The sequence below is a fragment of the Peromyscus eremicus genome, chromosome 7, assembly GCF_949786415.1.
Source record: "Peromyscus eremicus chromosome 7, PerEre_H2_v1, whole genome shotgun sequence".
Taxonomy (NCBI): Eukaryota; Metazoa; Chordata; class Mammalia; order Rodentia; family Cricetidae; genus Peromyscus; species Peromyscus eremicus.
In genome coordinates, this window is record NC_081422.1 from 113,146,409 (window position 1) to 113,160,388 (window position 13,980).

Genomic DNA, 13,980 nt, shown 5'->3' on the forward strand with positions numbered 1-13,980 from the left:
TGACTCTAGGGCACAGGTTAGGGAAAGTCTCTACCTTCAGTCCCCACTTACTTTTCTTCTTTTCTTTCATTTTTTGTTTTGGGGGGTGGGGGGGTTGTCTCTCGGTGTAGCCTTGGCTGACCTGGAATTTGCTATGTAGATCAGGTTGGCCTCAAACTCATAAAGATCCATCTGCCCAGCCTCCCTAGTGCTGGAATTAAATGCAATGCAACAACACACCCAGCTTGGATTTCAGCACCCCCACCCCACCTGTTATTTTGAGACAGTCTCCTTATTATGTAGCCCTGGCTGTCCTGGAACTCTCTCTGTAGACCAGGCTGACCTTGAATTTAGAGATCCACCTGTCTCTGCCTTTTGAGTGCTGGGGTTGAAGGCATGGCCACCACAACTGGCTTCTTCAGCCCCCTTTTAATTTTATTTTGAGACAGGGTTTCAATAATTTATCCAGAGTGGTCTTGAACTTGAGATTCTCTTGTTTCGGCCTCCCAAGTGCTGGGATTACAGGTATATGCAACCATGACTAGGGGAACATTTCCTTCCTCCCCCCCACCTCCCTCCCTCCCTCCCTCCCTCCCTTCCCTTTTCCTTCCTTCTTTCCAAATGGAGTTAGTATAAATAAAATACAAGGCCCAGACAAACAAAAGATAGAATGGAGTTGTGTAGTGATATTTTGTTTGTGATCTAACGAATAAAGCTTGTCTGAAGATCAGGGTGTGGAGCTAAGCCACTAGTTAGCCATAGAGGCCAGGCAGTGGTGGCACACACCTTTAATCCCAGCACCAGGAAGGTGGAGTCAGGAAGTGAGAGGAATGTAAGGCAGGAGGAGACAGGAGCTGGCACTCTTTCAGGCTGAGGATTTGGTAGAGGTAAGAAGTCTGGTGGCTGGCTGCTCTGTTTCTCTGGACTGTCAGCTTTCACCCTGAATCTGACTCTGGGTTTTTATTAATAAGACCAATTAGGATTTCGTGCTACAGAGTCGGTCAAACCACTGTGAGGACTAAGTGTGCTCAGCAGGTCACATACTTGCTTCTGAGCAGTCCCAGTGTCTGAGCATTGGCATCCTGAGTAGTAACTGCTGAGGGCCTGTGTCCCCAATGAGCAGTAAATGTCCTGGAGGACAGGAACTTAGTTTAAGTGCCTTCTTGTTCAGGCTGAGCTCCAAGCTGCTGGAGTTCAGCAAGGGAAGAGTCTGATGATCCAACTGCACATTGCCTGCACTTCCTGTAGGCAGGTGGATGTCCTGGGGATTTCTAGAAAGATGTCCCCACAGGAAAAGAAGGTGCTTTCAGCTCTATGAACACGTTTTGGGTTCTTGTCTGGCTTTGCCTTGCCTGACACATTAGACCACCAATACATTACCTGACAGCCGAGATAAATGAGTCATCCATGGGGTTATCGCAACCTCTGATTTTTCTCAAATGTTGCCATTTATGTATGTATTTATTTATTTATTTATTGGCACATGTATGTTTGTTTGTTTATGGTGTGTGTGTGTGTGTGTGTGTGTGTGTGTTTGTGTGTGTGTTGGCACATGTGCCATGCTGTGTGTGTGTAGGTCAGAGGATAACTTGTAAGATGTGTAGGATCTTTCTACCACGTGGATTCTTTAAGGTACTCATGCTTGGTGGCAAGTGCCTTTAATCCCCTGAACCATCTCACAGACCCAAGAACACTGATTTTAAATCCAGAGGTGAGATGTGCTAGGTACGGACAAGGCTGGTCAAAGCCTAGGTCTTCCAACCTCAGGACCCATTTCCTTGTGACCTTCGAGTCACTACCATGAGGTCGACAGCTACTCCACTACCCAAGAGCAATTCCAAAAGATTCCCTGGCCCAGAACCACCTGAGGGACCTGCAAGAACTAGTCACCCCAGAGTTCCCGCCTGTGTCCCACGTGTCTCCAAGGAAAGCCAAACCTTCTTAAGGCAGGCGGGTGAACCTGGAGGGAAGCCGCTGCGCTGCAGGGTGGGGACCCTCAATGCTAGGGACCATCAAGCGCCCCAGCTAGACGCAGTCCCACTAACGTCCTCCCGCAGGCGGCGCCAGAGTGTAGACCGCCTCGTGACTCCAGTCCAGAGTCCTGCGGGGCGTGGCGAGGGGCGGGTCCTGGCGTCTCCGGGTGTCGGAGCGCGGCGACCATCTGGCCGACAATCTCGCCACCGCGGGACACACGGACCGACGGACTCACAGACCGGCAGCGGGAACCCCAGGGCCATGAAGGAGCACGCGGGCCGGCGCTGTTGCCTGGGCTGGGACTTCAGCACGCAGCAGGTATGTGCGGGTCGCGGTGCGCCCAGGGGGAACCTGGCGATGCCCTTTTAGCCAGACACGATCTCCCGGAAACCGCGGGTGCCTCCCCGCGGAACACCGTGGACGTGCATCGGGGAGAAGTGACTCAAGGGGTCCACGCGGAGTCAGGGTTTCGGATGGCAGGGACCCAGGACACCCAGCGAAAACAGAAAAGCCCACAGGCTGGCAGAGGCGTGCGCGCATGCAAAACCTAGATCCAGATCACAGCCTTTACTATTTTTATTTTTATTTATTATTTTATTTTATATTTTGAGACAAGGCCTCACTATGTAGCTCTGGCTGGCCTCTACTCACTGTGTAGACCAGGGTGGCCTTGAACTCATAGAGATTCTCCCGCCTTTTCCTCCCAAGTGCTGGGTTTAAAGGAGGGCGCCACCATGGCAGGCCCCTTTTGTTTTTAAACAAACGTGAACTGGCTTAGTGTATAAACGGATTTTGCCCGTCCACTGCCCCCCCCCCCCCTCACCCCAGTGACCTCTCTTGGCTGGCAGCAGCCCGCCAGGGTCCAGGCTTCCAGGACTGCTGGTCAGAGGTTGGTGTTTCCAGCAGATAGCTGAGTGCAATTATAACCTGGCTTCCAAGTAGGCATGGGACGCCCAGGGAGGGGTTCAGTATGCATCCTTGAGGAACACACACAGTGGCTGTGAAACCCCTCTCCTCAGATGGATGAAGAGAGGCAGAACTTTTCCGGTCTCTGAGGGGAACATCCCATAGGACTCAGAGAGTCCTCACCTTCTCTGAGCTTGGAATGGCTTCATTAGGATGCCATGTATGGCTTGACCGTGGTCATGGCTCTGGGGACAACCCCTGGAGACACACCTCCTTGTCAGGTATAGAATCCTGGTCTCCACTGTTTGGGGAGCAGATTTTTATAGACAGTGGGAGTTTCACCTGGCTTTCCCATTCTTTAATTCTCCCTCTCTCTCTCTCTCTTTCTTTCTTTCTTTTTACTAAATCTTTGAACATGTGCCCCATGAAACTTCTGCTGCTGTGGTTACAATACTACCCTCTCTGTGAACCATGACTGAAGTTGGAAGTCCCTTGGGCCATAAGCAGAGGCTGAGAAAACCCTAGATACCATTTTCATAAATGTCTTCCAGGTTAAGATTGTTGCTGTTGATGTAGAGTTGAACGTCTTCTATGAGGATAGTGTGCACTTTGACAGAGACCTCCCCGAATTTGGGTATGTACTTCGTATGCATGGGTGAGTGGGTGGGCGGTTTGAATCTTCCCTAAACCATTTGCATTTATCAGCTACACTGTTCTGACTTAACCCAGTTGCCAAAGAGGTGGTCTTCTACGTAGAACTTGAGCACCTTCTATTATTATTATTATTATTATTATTATTATTATTATTATTATTATTATTATTATGTATGGGTGTTTGTTTGCATGTATGTCTGTGTACCACATTCATGCCTGGGGCCCACATAGGACAGAGACATCAGATCTCCTGTAACCGGAGTTTCAGATGTTTGTAAGCCACCACAGGGTGCTGGGAAACGGAACTCAGGTCTTAACCTCTGAGTTATCTCTCCACCCCTGAGAATCTTCTCTTTCCATACAGAGAGTGATTTCTTCCCTATTCTTTCCTAATTCAATCCATCCATTCACACATACATTTGAGATCTGTTTTTGCCAGGCACTGTACCAAAGTTTGATGGTTGTACTTGGCTATCTTCTGTTGCTAATGAAAGAGTACCACAGACTGAAGTTATAAAGAAAAATGTTCACAAAGCCGGGAGATGGTGGTGCACACCTTTGATCCCAGCACTTGGGAGACAGAGGCAGGTAGATCTCTGTGAGTTCCAGGCCAGCCTGGTCTACAGAATGAGTTCTAACCAGAGAAACCCTATGTCAAAAACAAACAAACAAAAAACAAAACAAAACAAAAAAGTTCCCATCAGCTCATGCTTCTGGCTAGAGTCCAGTGGTCACATCAGGCCAGCCTGACCTACAATGTAAGACTCTGAGGGGAAAAAACAACAACGACACCACCCAGTTTTCAGTCGTGAGGCCCAACCCTGCCTTCTAGGCAAGGTTTTGTCTTCTGAGGTGTCTTCTAGGAAATGCTTCCCCAGGGCTGGAGAGATGGCTCAGCGGTTAAGAGCACTGACTGCTCTTCCAGAGGACCTGAGCACAGTGGCTCACAACCATCTATGACTCCAGTTCTAGCAGATCTTATAGCCTATTCTGACCTCCCAGGGCACCAGGCACACATGTGGTACACAGACATACATATAGGCAAACACATGCATATAGATAAAATGAAAACTGGAAAAAAAAATGAGCTGTCCAGTTTCATATGAAAAAAGATCCCACATCTTTTCTTTACATCTTCCCCTGGTCAGTACATAATTTCTGCTTGGCACTCAGGGATATTGTCCTCTTCCTGGAGGTCTCTTACCACTATGGGGCAGCTCCTCAGAGCTCAGCCTGCCCTGGAGCTCCATTCCACATACCTGTTCTCCCTGCAGAACTCAGGGCGGTGTCCATGTACACAAGGACAGGCTGACGGTCACCTCTCCAGTCCTGATGTGGGTCCAGGTAAGCATAGGGAAGCTCCCTTCCTTCTCCTGTATCCGGCCTGTCACTGGTGGCCCCAAGGTGGCAGCTCATGGGGCATCTGGTGAGACTGTTTAACCCTTTAACCAGAGTTAAAGTAAGTTGAGTGGTTCCTGGGGCAGACCAGCCTTAGCTGATGCCTGTCCTTGTCTGTGAGGACTCTCAGGGGACTTCTAGGTACCAGAGCCACAAAGGTTGGCAGGCCCTGCCTTTGAAGATTTATTTATTTTTAAAGGCAGGGTCTCATAGCTCAGGGTGGTCTCGAACTCACTATGTGGCCAAGGATGACCTTGAACTTCTGATCCTCCTGTCTTTACCCTTTAAGTGGGGTTATAGGTGTGTAGCATCATGCCCAATATGCAGTCCTGGAGCTTCTACCAACTGAGCTGTATCCCCAGCCCATGCTACCTCTAAAGGGACATAGAGCCAGGCTTTCCCAGTCCCTGATGTCAGTCCAAGCATGGCCCCTGGTGTCTTAGTGTTTGTCCCCACGGCATGGTCACTCAGAATAGCGTCTTATAATCAACTAGTCAGGCTGAGATCAACCCCAAGCTAAACCCGCCTACGTTGGACCATCCACCCTGGTCCGCCTCTGGCCAGATCTGGTGAACTGTGCAAGGATTTGTTCAACATGGACATGATAGGGCTTGGATTGCCTCATGTGCTGGAGACAGCAAAGTCCTTCAACTTGAGAGTCCAAGGCAGCCCTGTGTGTATGTGCCAGAAATCCTCTCCGTCCTCCCATTCCTGTTGAACCATCCCCTGCATAATCTCTTTTTAAAAACTGAACTAGAGTGAGTTCTGTTTTGTCTGCCTGATCATGGGTCAAACACCGGAAGAGTGGAGTTAAGGGTGGGTTCTACCCAGACAGGTTGGCTGAAAGGCACTCCAGAAGACTGCGCCAGACCAAAGTGGGAGGTCAGAGGCAAGGGCCGAGAGGTCCCAGACATTGAGGGCTGTGTCGGGGTAGGTGGGAGGAGATCCCCGGTTGCCTGCGGAGCCAGGCTGGTCGCTGAGCTGTCGCAGCCTCTGGAGCTGGACTTGTTTCCAACTTTGCCGGTCCCTGCCCTCCTGTCTGAGGTTTGACAAGCATGTTGTCAGGGCCAGGAATGATCTCAGCATGGAGTGGGGATGTCAGGGTTAGACAAAAGCTGGAGTGATTTCTCTGCCATCAGAAGATATGAGCTGGGATGAGTCTCAGATTCCTGCCGTGAAATGTTCATATATCTGTCTGTCTGTCTGTCTGTCATCTTCCATAAAATATACACATACTGAGACAGGTCTTCATGTATTCCAGATTGGCCTCAAACATTGTGTACCTGAGGGTGACCTTGAACTTCTGATCCCCCAGCCTTCTCCTGAGTGCTAAGATAATAATCATGTGCCACCACGCTTGGGTGTGTGTGCTTTGGGGATGGAACCCAGGGCTTTATGTATGGTAGGCAAGTGTTCGGCCAACTTAGCTGCGGCCCAGCCCATGAGGTCTTAGCATGTGACTGTGAGGTCGTACTCTGCTGGACACCACCACCGTCCCACCCACTCCTGGGAAGAAAGTCCAGCTGGATGAGCATGTTAAACGGCCCTTGGCAGCACCACCACCGGCTCTCCTCAGCCCTTTCGCCTCAGGCTCCTGTGGACAGACAGTCTGGACCTGGCACCCTCCTCTGATGGCAACACCTGCCTGCCTTGCTTTCTCTGCCGTGCTCGGGTCATTCAGATGGTGAAGGAGAAATACAAGTAAAAGAAAAACAAAACTTTGAGCTGTTTGCTCTGGTTCTTCCTTAGTGCTTGGGGGATGCCAAGTAGAGACGGAAATCCTGAGGATTAATGGTTTATGATTTCGTTTATTCAACATTTGTTTAGGCAGAGTAGGCATGGTGGTGCATATCTGGAATCCCAGCATTTCAGAGGTAGAGGCAGAAAGATCAGGAGTTCAAGGTCACCTTAGCTGTTGGGAGCATAGCATGAAGGTCCTTGTGTCTGCAGATCTCCAGAGAAACCAGGAATGCTAAGCACACTGGATTGTCTTTCCAATGGGGAAGATGTAAAACCTGTTCTTCCGTCCAGACAGCTGAGCGTTGGAAGTGATTAACAGCCTGGTGTTATCTGTTGGGCCAGGCCGTATCAAGCTCCTCCAACTAGGACAGGCAGTGGCTAACAGCCAATGACCTCTATTAAAGCTGGTACAGGCAGCCCATCTCTAGAACCCATCTTCTTGGAAGAGGTGACCTGTGCCCTGAGTTGAGTCTCAATGTAATTATGCTTCCTTGTGCACCAGGGGTTGAACTGCACCAGGAAACTTTTTTCCAAATTATACTGGGCTTAAATATATTGGGAATAAGCTGCCTGTTATTAGACTCCCCATAGTCTGATCCAGGTTGATGAAGCCAATCTGCACCAGGTTTTCTTTTTCTTTCTTTCTTTTTTTTTTTTTTTTTTTTTTTTTGGTTTTTTTGAAACAGGGTTTCTCTATAGCTCTGGCTGTCACCCTGTAGACCAGGCTGGCCTAGAACTCAGAGATCCACCTGCCTCTACCTCCCAAGCACTGGAATTAAAGGCATACACCACCACCGCCCAGCTCAGGTTTTCATACTTATCTCTTCGAGCAGTTTGCTTCCCTGGATACCTGCAAGGACTCCTTCACTTAGCTACATAGTGAGTTGGGGGCCAGCCTGGACTACATGAGACCTTCTCTCAAAAAATCAAAAATCGGGGCTGGAGAGATGACTCAGTGGTTAAGAGTGCTTGCTGCTCTTCCAGAGGACCTGAGCTTAGTTCCCAGCACCCATGCCAGATTGCTCACAGTCATCTAACTCCAGCTTGAGAGGATCAGGTGACCTCCTCTGGCCTCCTCAGGCACCTGCACACATGGGACACACACTCACATACACACATACACATACACACCAATACAAATAAATGTTTTGTTTTGTTTTGTTTTGTTGGATTTTTCAAGACAGGGATTCTCTGTGTAACAGCCCTGGCGATCCTGGAGCTTACTTTGTAGACCAGGCTGGCCTCAAACTCACAGAGATCCACCTACTCCTAAGTGCTGGGATTAAAGGGATGAGCCACCATGTCTGGCAAAAAAAAAATGAACATTTAAAACAGACAAACAAAAAAAAATGTGTTTAGCCAAGTTGAGCCTTTTATGTGGCTGAGGCCAGCTTGTTAATTAGCTGTCCTGATACTTACAGATCCTGTGTTGATAACCCTCCTCTCTGCGGCGCTTTGACATTTCTAAGCTAAGGTTCATAGAGGACTCAGTGGTTCTGTTGGGTCATGGTGGATTCTGTTCTTCTTCCCAGGCTCTGGACCTGATCCTGGAGAAGATGAAGGCTTCTGGCTTTGACTTCTCTCAAGTTCTAGCCTTATCTGGGGCAGGCCAGGTTTGTCAACAGCAGCCCCATTTGCCCTGGGAACTTGGCTGTCTCAGCAATGGGTGGGTGCTGAGCTGATGGCATCCTGTGGAGTGCGCATTTCTTTCTTTCTTTTCTTTCCTTTTTCTTTCCTTCCTCCCTCCCTCCCTTCCTTCCTTTTTCTTTTTCTTTTTAGATTTTTCCAGACAGGGTTTCTCTGTGTAGCCCTGACTGTCCTGGAACTTGGCTCTGTAGACCAGGCTAGCCTCAAAAGTGAGTACACATTTCTTTGGTAGTGACAGTACCTCCAGCTTGTTCACCTTAGGGGCTGTATGGCTGATCTTCTTGCAAAAGGATCTGAGATGCTTCTACGATAAGGTGTTGTATAAATAGGACATTTAGGTGGGCTTGGTGGTGTAGGCCTGTAATCCCAGCTAATTGCAAGGCTAAAGCAAGAGGATTGTAAGTTCAAGGCCTACCTGGGCTATACAGGGTAAGTTTGAAGCTAGCCTGGGCAAGTTAATGAGACCCTGTCTCAAAATAAATTAGAAGGCTAGGATATAATTCAGTTGTAGAGCACTTTCCTGGCATGCGTGAGGCCTGGCGTTGACTCCTCGGTACTTAGTAGATAAACAATAGTAAAGGAAGACAGTTGATAGGTAACTATGCACAGGTCCCATAAGGGATGGAGAGGACATTCAATATGGAGTTATTGTGGCTGTTTGGTGGCACTAAAACTGCTTTCTAGTTCTTGGAAGGAAAAACAATAAGGAGTGATACTAACAATGAGAGCAGTTTTATGTGTTTCTTTTTACGTGTGTGTGTGTGTGTGTGTGTGTGTGTGTGTGTGTGTGTGTACATAAGTGTAGGTGCCCTTAGGAGGCCAGAAGAGGATGTTGGTTCCCCTGGAGCTGGAGTTACAAGCAATTGTGAGCCCCGCTGATGTGGGTGTTCAGAACCAAACTTGGGTCCTCTGCCAAAGCAGCAAGCTCCCTTAACCGCTGAGCCACCCCTCCAGCCCTGGGAGTGTTTCCAGTAGAAAGTTGTAGTGTTCCTGTTGTCCAGAGTATTGACTGAGCGAGTGTGTGCCACACACTGGGCTGAGGTCCTCAAGTTCTCTGGTCCCAGTGGTGATTCTGGGCTGGTGTGGTGCTGCCAACCAGAAGAGGTGCTCTGGGCGTGCCCAGCTCTGCCACCTAGAAGCCTGACCCAAGTCACATCACCCAGACTCCTGGGGCCTCCACACCCCTATCTCACACAGGGTCACTGTGACTGTTAAATACATCGGACAGTGCCTGGAACATAATACACTTTCTTAAATTTTAGCTACTCTTTTTTAAAATACAAAAAACATTTCGTGTATGTGTGTATTTGTGACACTATATCGGGGCAAGTGTGTGGAGGTCTCAAGACAGCTTCTGGGAGTTGGTTCTTCTACCATGTGGACGCTGGGATCAAACTCAGGTCGTCAGGCTTGGCGGCAGGTTCCCAGCTCTCTGCAGCTTTTCCTCTTCCTGGAGCTCCGTCCTACCATCCTGTCCATGCCGCAGTCTGTACACCCACCGGCTGTTTCCTCTGTTTTCTCATCACTGCGGCTCCACAGGTTTGCGTGTGAGGGTGCATATGTCCATGTCTGTCTGTACATATGGGTGGTCAGGGGACAACCTTGGGTGTCATCCTTACTTTTTGAGACAGGGTCTCTCACTGTTCTAGAGCTTAACAAGTAGGCTAGGCTGACTGACCAGCCAGTGAGCCCCAGGAACCTGTCTGTCCCCACCTCCCCAGTGCTGGATTATAAGCACACACCACCATGCCAGATTTTTGTTGTTTTGATTATTATTACTTTTGTTATTTTGTTAGCCATCTTTCCAGCCCTCTAGATTTTTTTTTAAAGTTTATTTATTTATTGTTTATTTTCTGTGTATGAGTGTTTTGTCTACAGGCATGGCTGTGTACCACAGGCACACCTGGTGCCTGCAAGGCCAGATGAGAATATCCGATCCTCTGGAATTGGAGTTACAGGTGTTTGGGAACCACCATGTAGGTGCTGCGAGTTGAAGCTAGGCCCTCTAGAAGAGCAGCCATGCTCTCCACCACCGAGTAATCTCTCCAGCCCCACAGGTTATTTTTTAAATACAGGACCGAACTTGGGTTCTCACGCTTGCAGGAAACGCACTTTAACAACCGAGCATCGCCTGAGCCCTCCACAGGGTTTGTAATTGTGTTTTTATGTCTTTCCCTCACTCACGTTCATGGTCCTGGACATCAGGGTCAATAATAACCTATTAACTCGTGTCTGGCATGATCTTGCTGCCCAATATGTTTGTTGAGTGAATAAATGGCGTGAGACAACCTCAGGCACTACTGTGGGTGGTATTTGAGAAATTAGTACAGTTTGACAAAAGATACACAGTACAGACTGATGGTTCCAGAACCCTCCTTACAAGTTTTGAGGTGATAGGAAGGAGTTCCTTCTCATTTTATAAAAGTGAAAACCGCTGGGCGGTGGTGGCGCACGCCTTTAATCCCAGCACTCGGGAGGCAGAGGCAGGCGGATCTCTGTGAGTTCGAGGCCAGCCTGGTCTGCCTGCAAAGCGAGTTCCAGGAAAGGCGCAAAGCTACACAGAGAAACCCTGTCTCAAAAAAAAAAAAAAACCAAACCAAAACAAAACAAACAAAAAGTGAAAACCACGCGTCATAAAGGCACTGAGTTATGTGACAGAGAGGTGGTAGAGTCTTGGAGAATGGTTTTTGTTGTTGTTTTTGGATTTTTTTTTTTTTGGCTTGAAGTCTGGCTCTGCGCCTGCAGGAGGTTGTGACTCCAGGCATGGTAGATGAACATGTGCTTGAATTCCCCTCAACAGCAACATGGGAGCGTTTACTGGAAGACTGGAGCCAGCCTGGCGCTGTCGAGCCTGTCGCCAGCTCTCCCGTTACATCAGCAGTTACAGGTGAAGATGCTTGTGAATCTAATAACCTTCTGCAAACCCTGCAGACGGACCCGTGTGTGCAGGGAACCCTGCAATCTGAGGCTTCTCCGCATGAGTGTGAGAAGGTGGAATGCCGTCTGCTCAGCCCTCAGGCTGAAGTCTCCTTGGGGTTGCCCAGGGGTGCAGATGACGCCCTCATTAATGAGTCCCTTCCTTCACAGAACAGCTGTGGCCCTTGGTGATGCTGGGAGGTGGGGTCTCCAGTTTCCCTTCCCTCCTGTCTCCAAAGCTCCAAACCTGCACTGTGGTGCCGCCGTGGCCCGCTGCCTTGCCTCCTGTAGCCTGATGTGCCCAGGTGTCTCTAACAGAGATCATCCCGCCTCAGGCTTTCTGGAGAGGCCTCACTGGTCCTGCAGGGGGTCTGTCCACAGGGTCTTCCTGACATGATGGGCAGTGTGACTACCAGCCCCAGGGTTGCCTGTAGTCAGTGGTAGAAGGAAAGCCTGAACTCTGCTGTTCTTTCTAGGACAGCTTCTCCATCAGCAACTGTCCCGTATGGATGGACTCCAGTACCACAGCCCAGTGCCGCCAGCTGGAGGCTGCTGTGGGTGGGGCCCGGGCTCTCAGCTGCCTCACAGGGTCCCGGGCCTATGAGGTAGGTGACACGCTCGTCACGATGGGTAAGGCTCTGGGAGGATGTAGTGGGCAGCCAGCTTGGGGGAGGCAGGGATCATCTGAAGTGATGCTAGTGTCGTTCCCTGAAGCCGGGTTGGAACACGTTGGCCCTGGGTTCTGGTCCAGGCTATCCTGTTTCATTTAGCAGGCAATGGCAAGGTCCTTGCATGTGGCCCCAGGCCAGGTGCAGGCCCCAGGTATGAGCACGGCTGCATCCCTCACTGGATCTACTGCATGGGGGAGGGGTGTGCTGCCTCAGACTCATGGTCTGTAACCTCATGATAGCAATGAAGCTGAAAGGAGATAGTGTCCAGCAGACTTAAATCAAGGGGCCCCAAGGCTTTAGCCACTGTCCCAGCGTTCGTTGTGATTGGCTATCTTGGGTCACATGATGTGGCTTAAGTCAGGGAATGGAGGTCTAGAGATTGCTCAGCAGGTCAGAGTTCATACTGCACTTGCAGAGGTTCAGTTCCCAGGACATCAGGTGACTAGCACCGGCATGTAACCCCAGCCCCGGGTATTGGACACCCACTTTTGGCCTCCTTGGGCATCTACATGGACATTCACACACACACACACACACACACACACACACACACACACACACACACACATTTTATTTACGTGAGGAAGGCATATATATAACTCCCTCATAAATAAAGTAAAAATAAAGGCAAAAAAATTTTTTTCCTGTCCTGGATTTTTTTTTCTTTTCTTTCTTTCTTTCTTTTTTTTCTTCCTTTTTTCAAGACAGGGTTTCTCTGTGTAGCTTTGGAGCCTGTCCTGGATCTCACTCTGTAGCCCAGGCTGGCCTCAAACTCACAAAGATCCGCCTCCCTCTGCCTCCCGAGTGCTGGGATTAAAAGCGTGCGCCACCACCGCCCAGCCCTGTCCTGGATCTTGCTCTGTAGACCAGGCTGGCCTTCAACTCACAAAGATTTGCCTGGCTCTGCTTCCCGAGTGCTGGGATTAAAGGCGTGCGCCACCACCGCCCGGCTAAGGCAAAACATTTTAAAACCCGGTTAGAACAATTAGGAATACGGTTTCCACAGGAGAATACCTGAGCCCCTGCTTCTGGTCTCACGGAACTGGGAAGGGGGCTCTGTGGTTAACAGCACTGGCTGCTCTTGCAGAGGACCTGGGTTCGGTTCCCAGCCCCTACAGGACAGCTCATAACTACCTGTGGCTCCAAGGCGATCTTATTCCCTCTTCTGATCTCTGTAGGTTCCTGCACACATGGTGCACAGATACACACTCAGACACAGACCCATACACACTAACTACACGAGTAAATATATTTTAAGGACCCTTATAATAAGGGCTAGTCACAGAGCTAATGAACGAGTGAGACACCACCCCCACCCCCACCCCCAGTAAGCTGGGGTTACTGCTCTGTCTGTGAATGCATAGGGTTTGCTGGCTGCCTAAGAGCTCATTACCAAGAACATTTTCAGGACTCAAAGGCCAAAATACACCATCTCCCGTGTTGAGCTGATAACAAGCATTTCTAGATTTGGGGGTTTCTCAAAGCTATTGGTATTCTATGCCATGTCCAGATCATGCTATGCTAACCTCACTTTAAGATTATTCTGTGCAGGATCTGAGTGTCTAAGAATCTGTGGTCTTTTTTTCTCCCCCCAGCGCTTTACAGGGAACCAGATAGCAAAGCTTTTCCAGCAAAGCCCCGAGGCCTACGCACACTCCGAGGTTGGTGAGCCTTTGTGTTCCGTCAGAGTCACACTTCAATCCTTTTTGTCACACTCGCCCGACACAAACACATCTTACGTCATTGGCTAATTAATGCCTTTGGTGAGGAGGTGTTAAGTGATTCAGAGTGGGGGCTGTTGAGATGTCTCAGTGGGTTGAGGTGCTTGCCTCCAAGCCTGACCCCCTGAGTTTGATCCCCACGACCTACAGGGTGGAAGGAGAGAACCAACTCCTGAAAGCTGCCCTCTGACCTCCATATATGTGCCGTGGTGTGTGTGCACCTCTCACACATGATCAAGTATACAGTAAAACAAATTAAAAGTAAAGGCAAAAACCCCTTTATCTTTTCTACTTTTGGATCCACAGAGGGCACTGTGCCACAGTTGTCTATAGTAGCCCAGGAGCCATGGGCTGCACCGTACAGCCTAGGTGTG

The 13,980-nt window shown here is 49.5% G+C and overlaps 1 protein-coding gene across 2 annotated transcripts in view; it reads left to right on the top strand.

The window, feature by feature from the left end:
- The window catches only part of Xylb (xylulokinase), a 41,821-nt gene that overhangs the window by 3,422 nt on the left and 24,419 nt on the right, over positions 1–13,980 (top strand). Inside the window, exons 2-8 of one of the 2 annotated variants that reach the window (XM_059267170.1) lie at positions 2,189–2,271; positions 3,411–3,493; positions 4,788–4,857; positions 8,184–8,264; positions 11,099–11,185; positions 11,691–11,819; positions 13,481–13,546. In XM_059267170.1, the coding sequence (XP_059123153.1) occupies positions 2,189–2,271; positions 3,411–3,493; positions 4,788–4,857; positions 8,184–8,264; positions 11,099–11,185; positions 11,691–11,819; positions 13,481–13,546 (599 nt within the window). Of the gene's footprint in view, positions 1–2,129; positions 2,272–3,410; positions 3,494–4,787; positions 4,858–8,183; positions 8,265–11,098; positions 11,186–11,690; positions 11,820–13,480; positions 13,547–13,980 lie in introns of those variants that run through there. The other variant, XM_059267171.1, reaches the window with a different exon arrangement.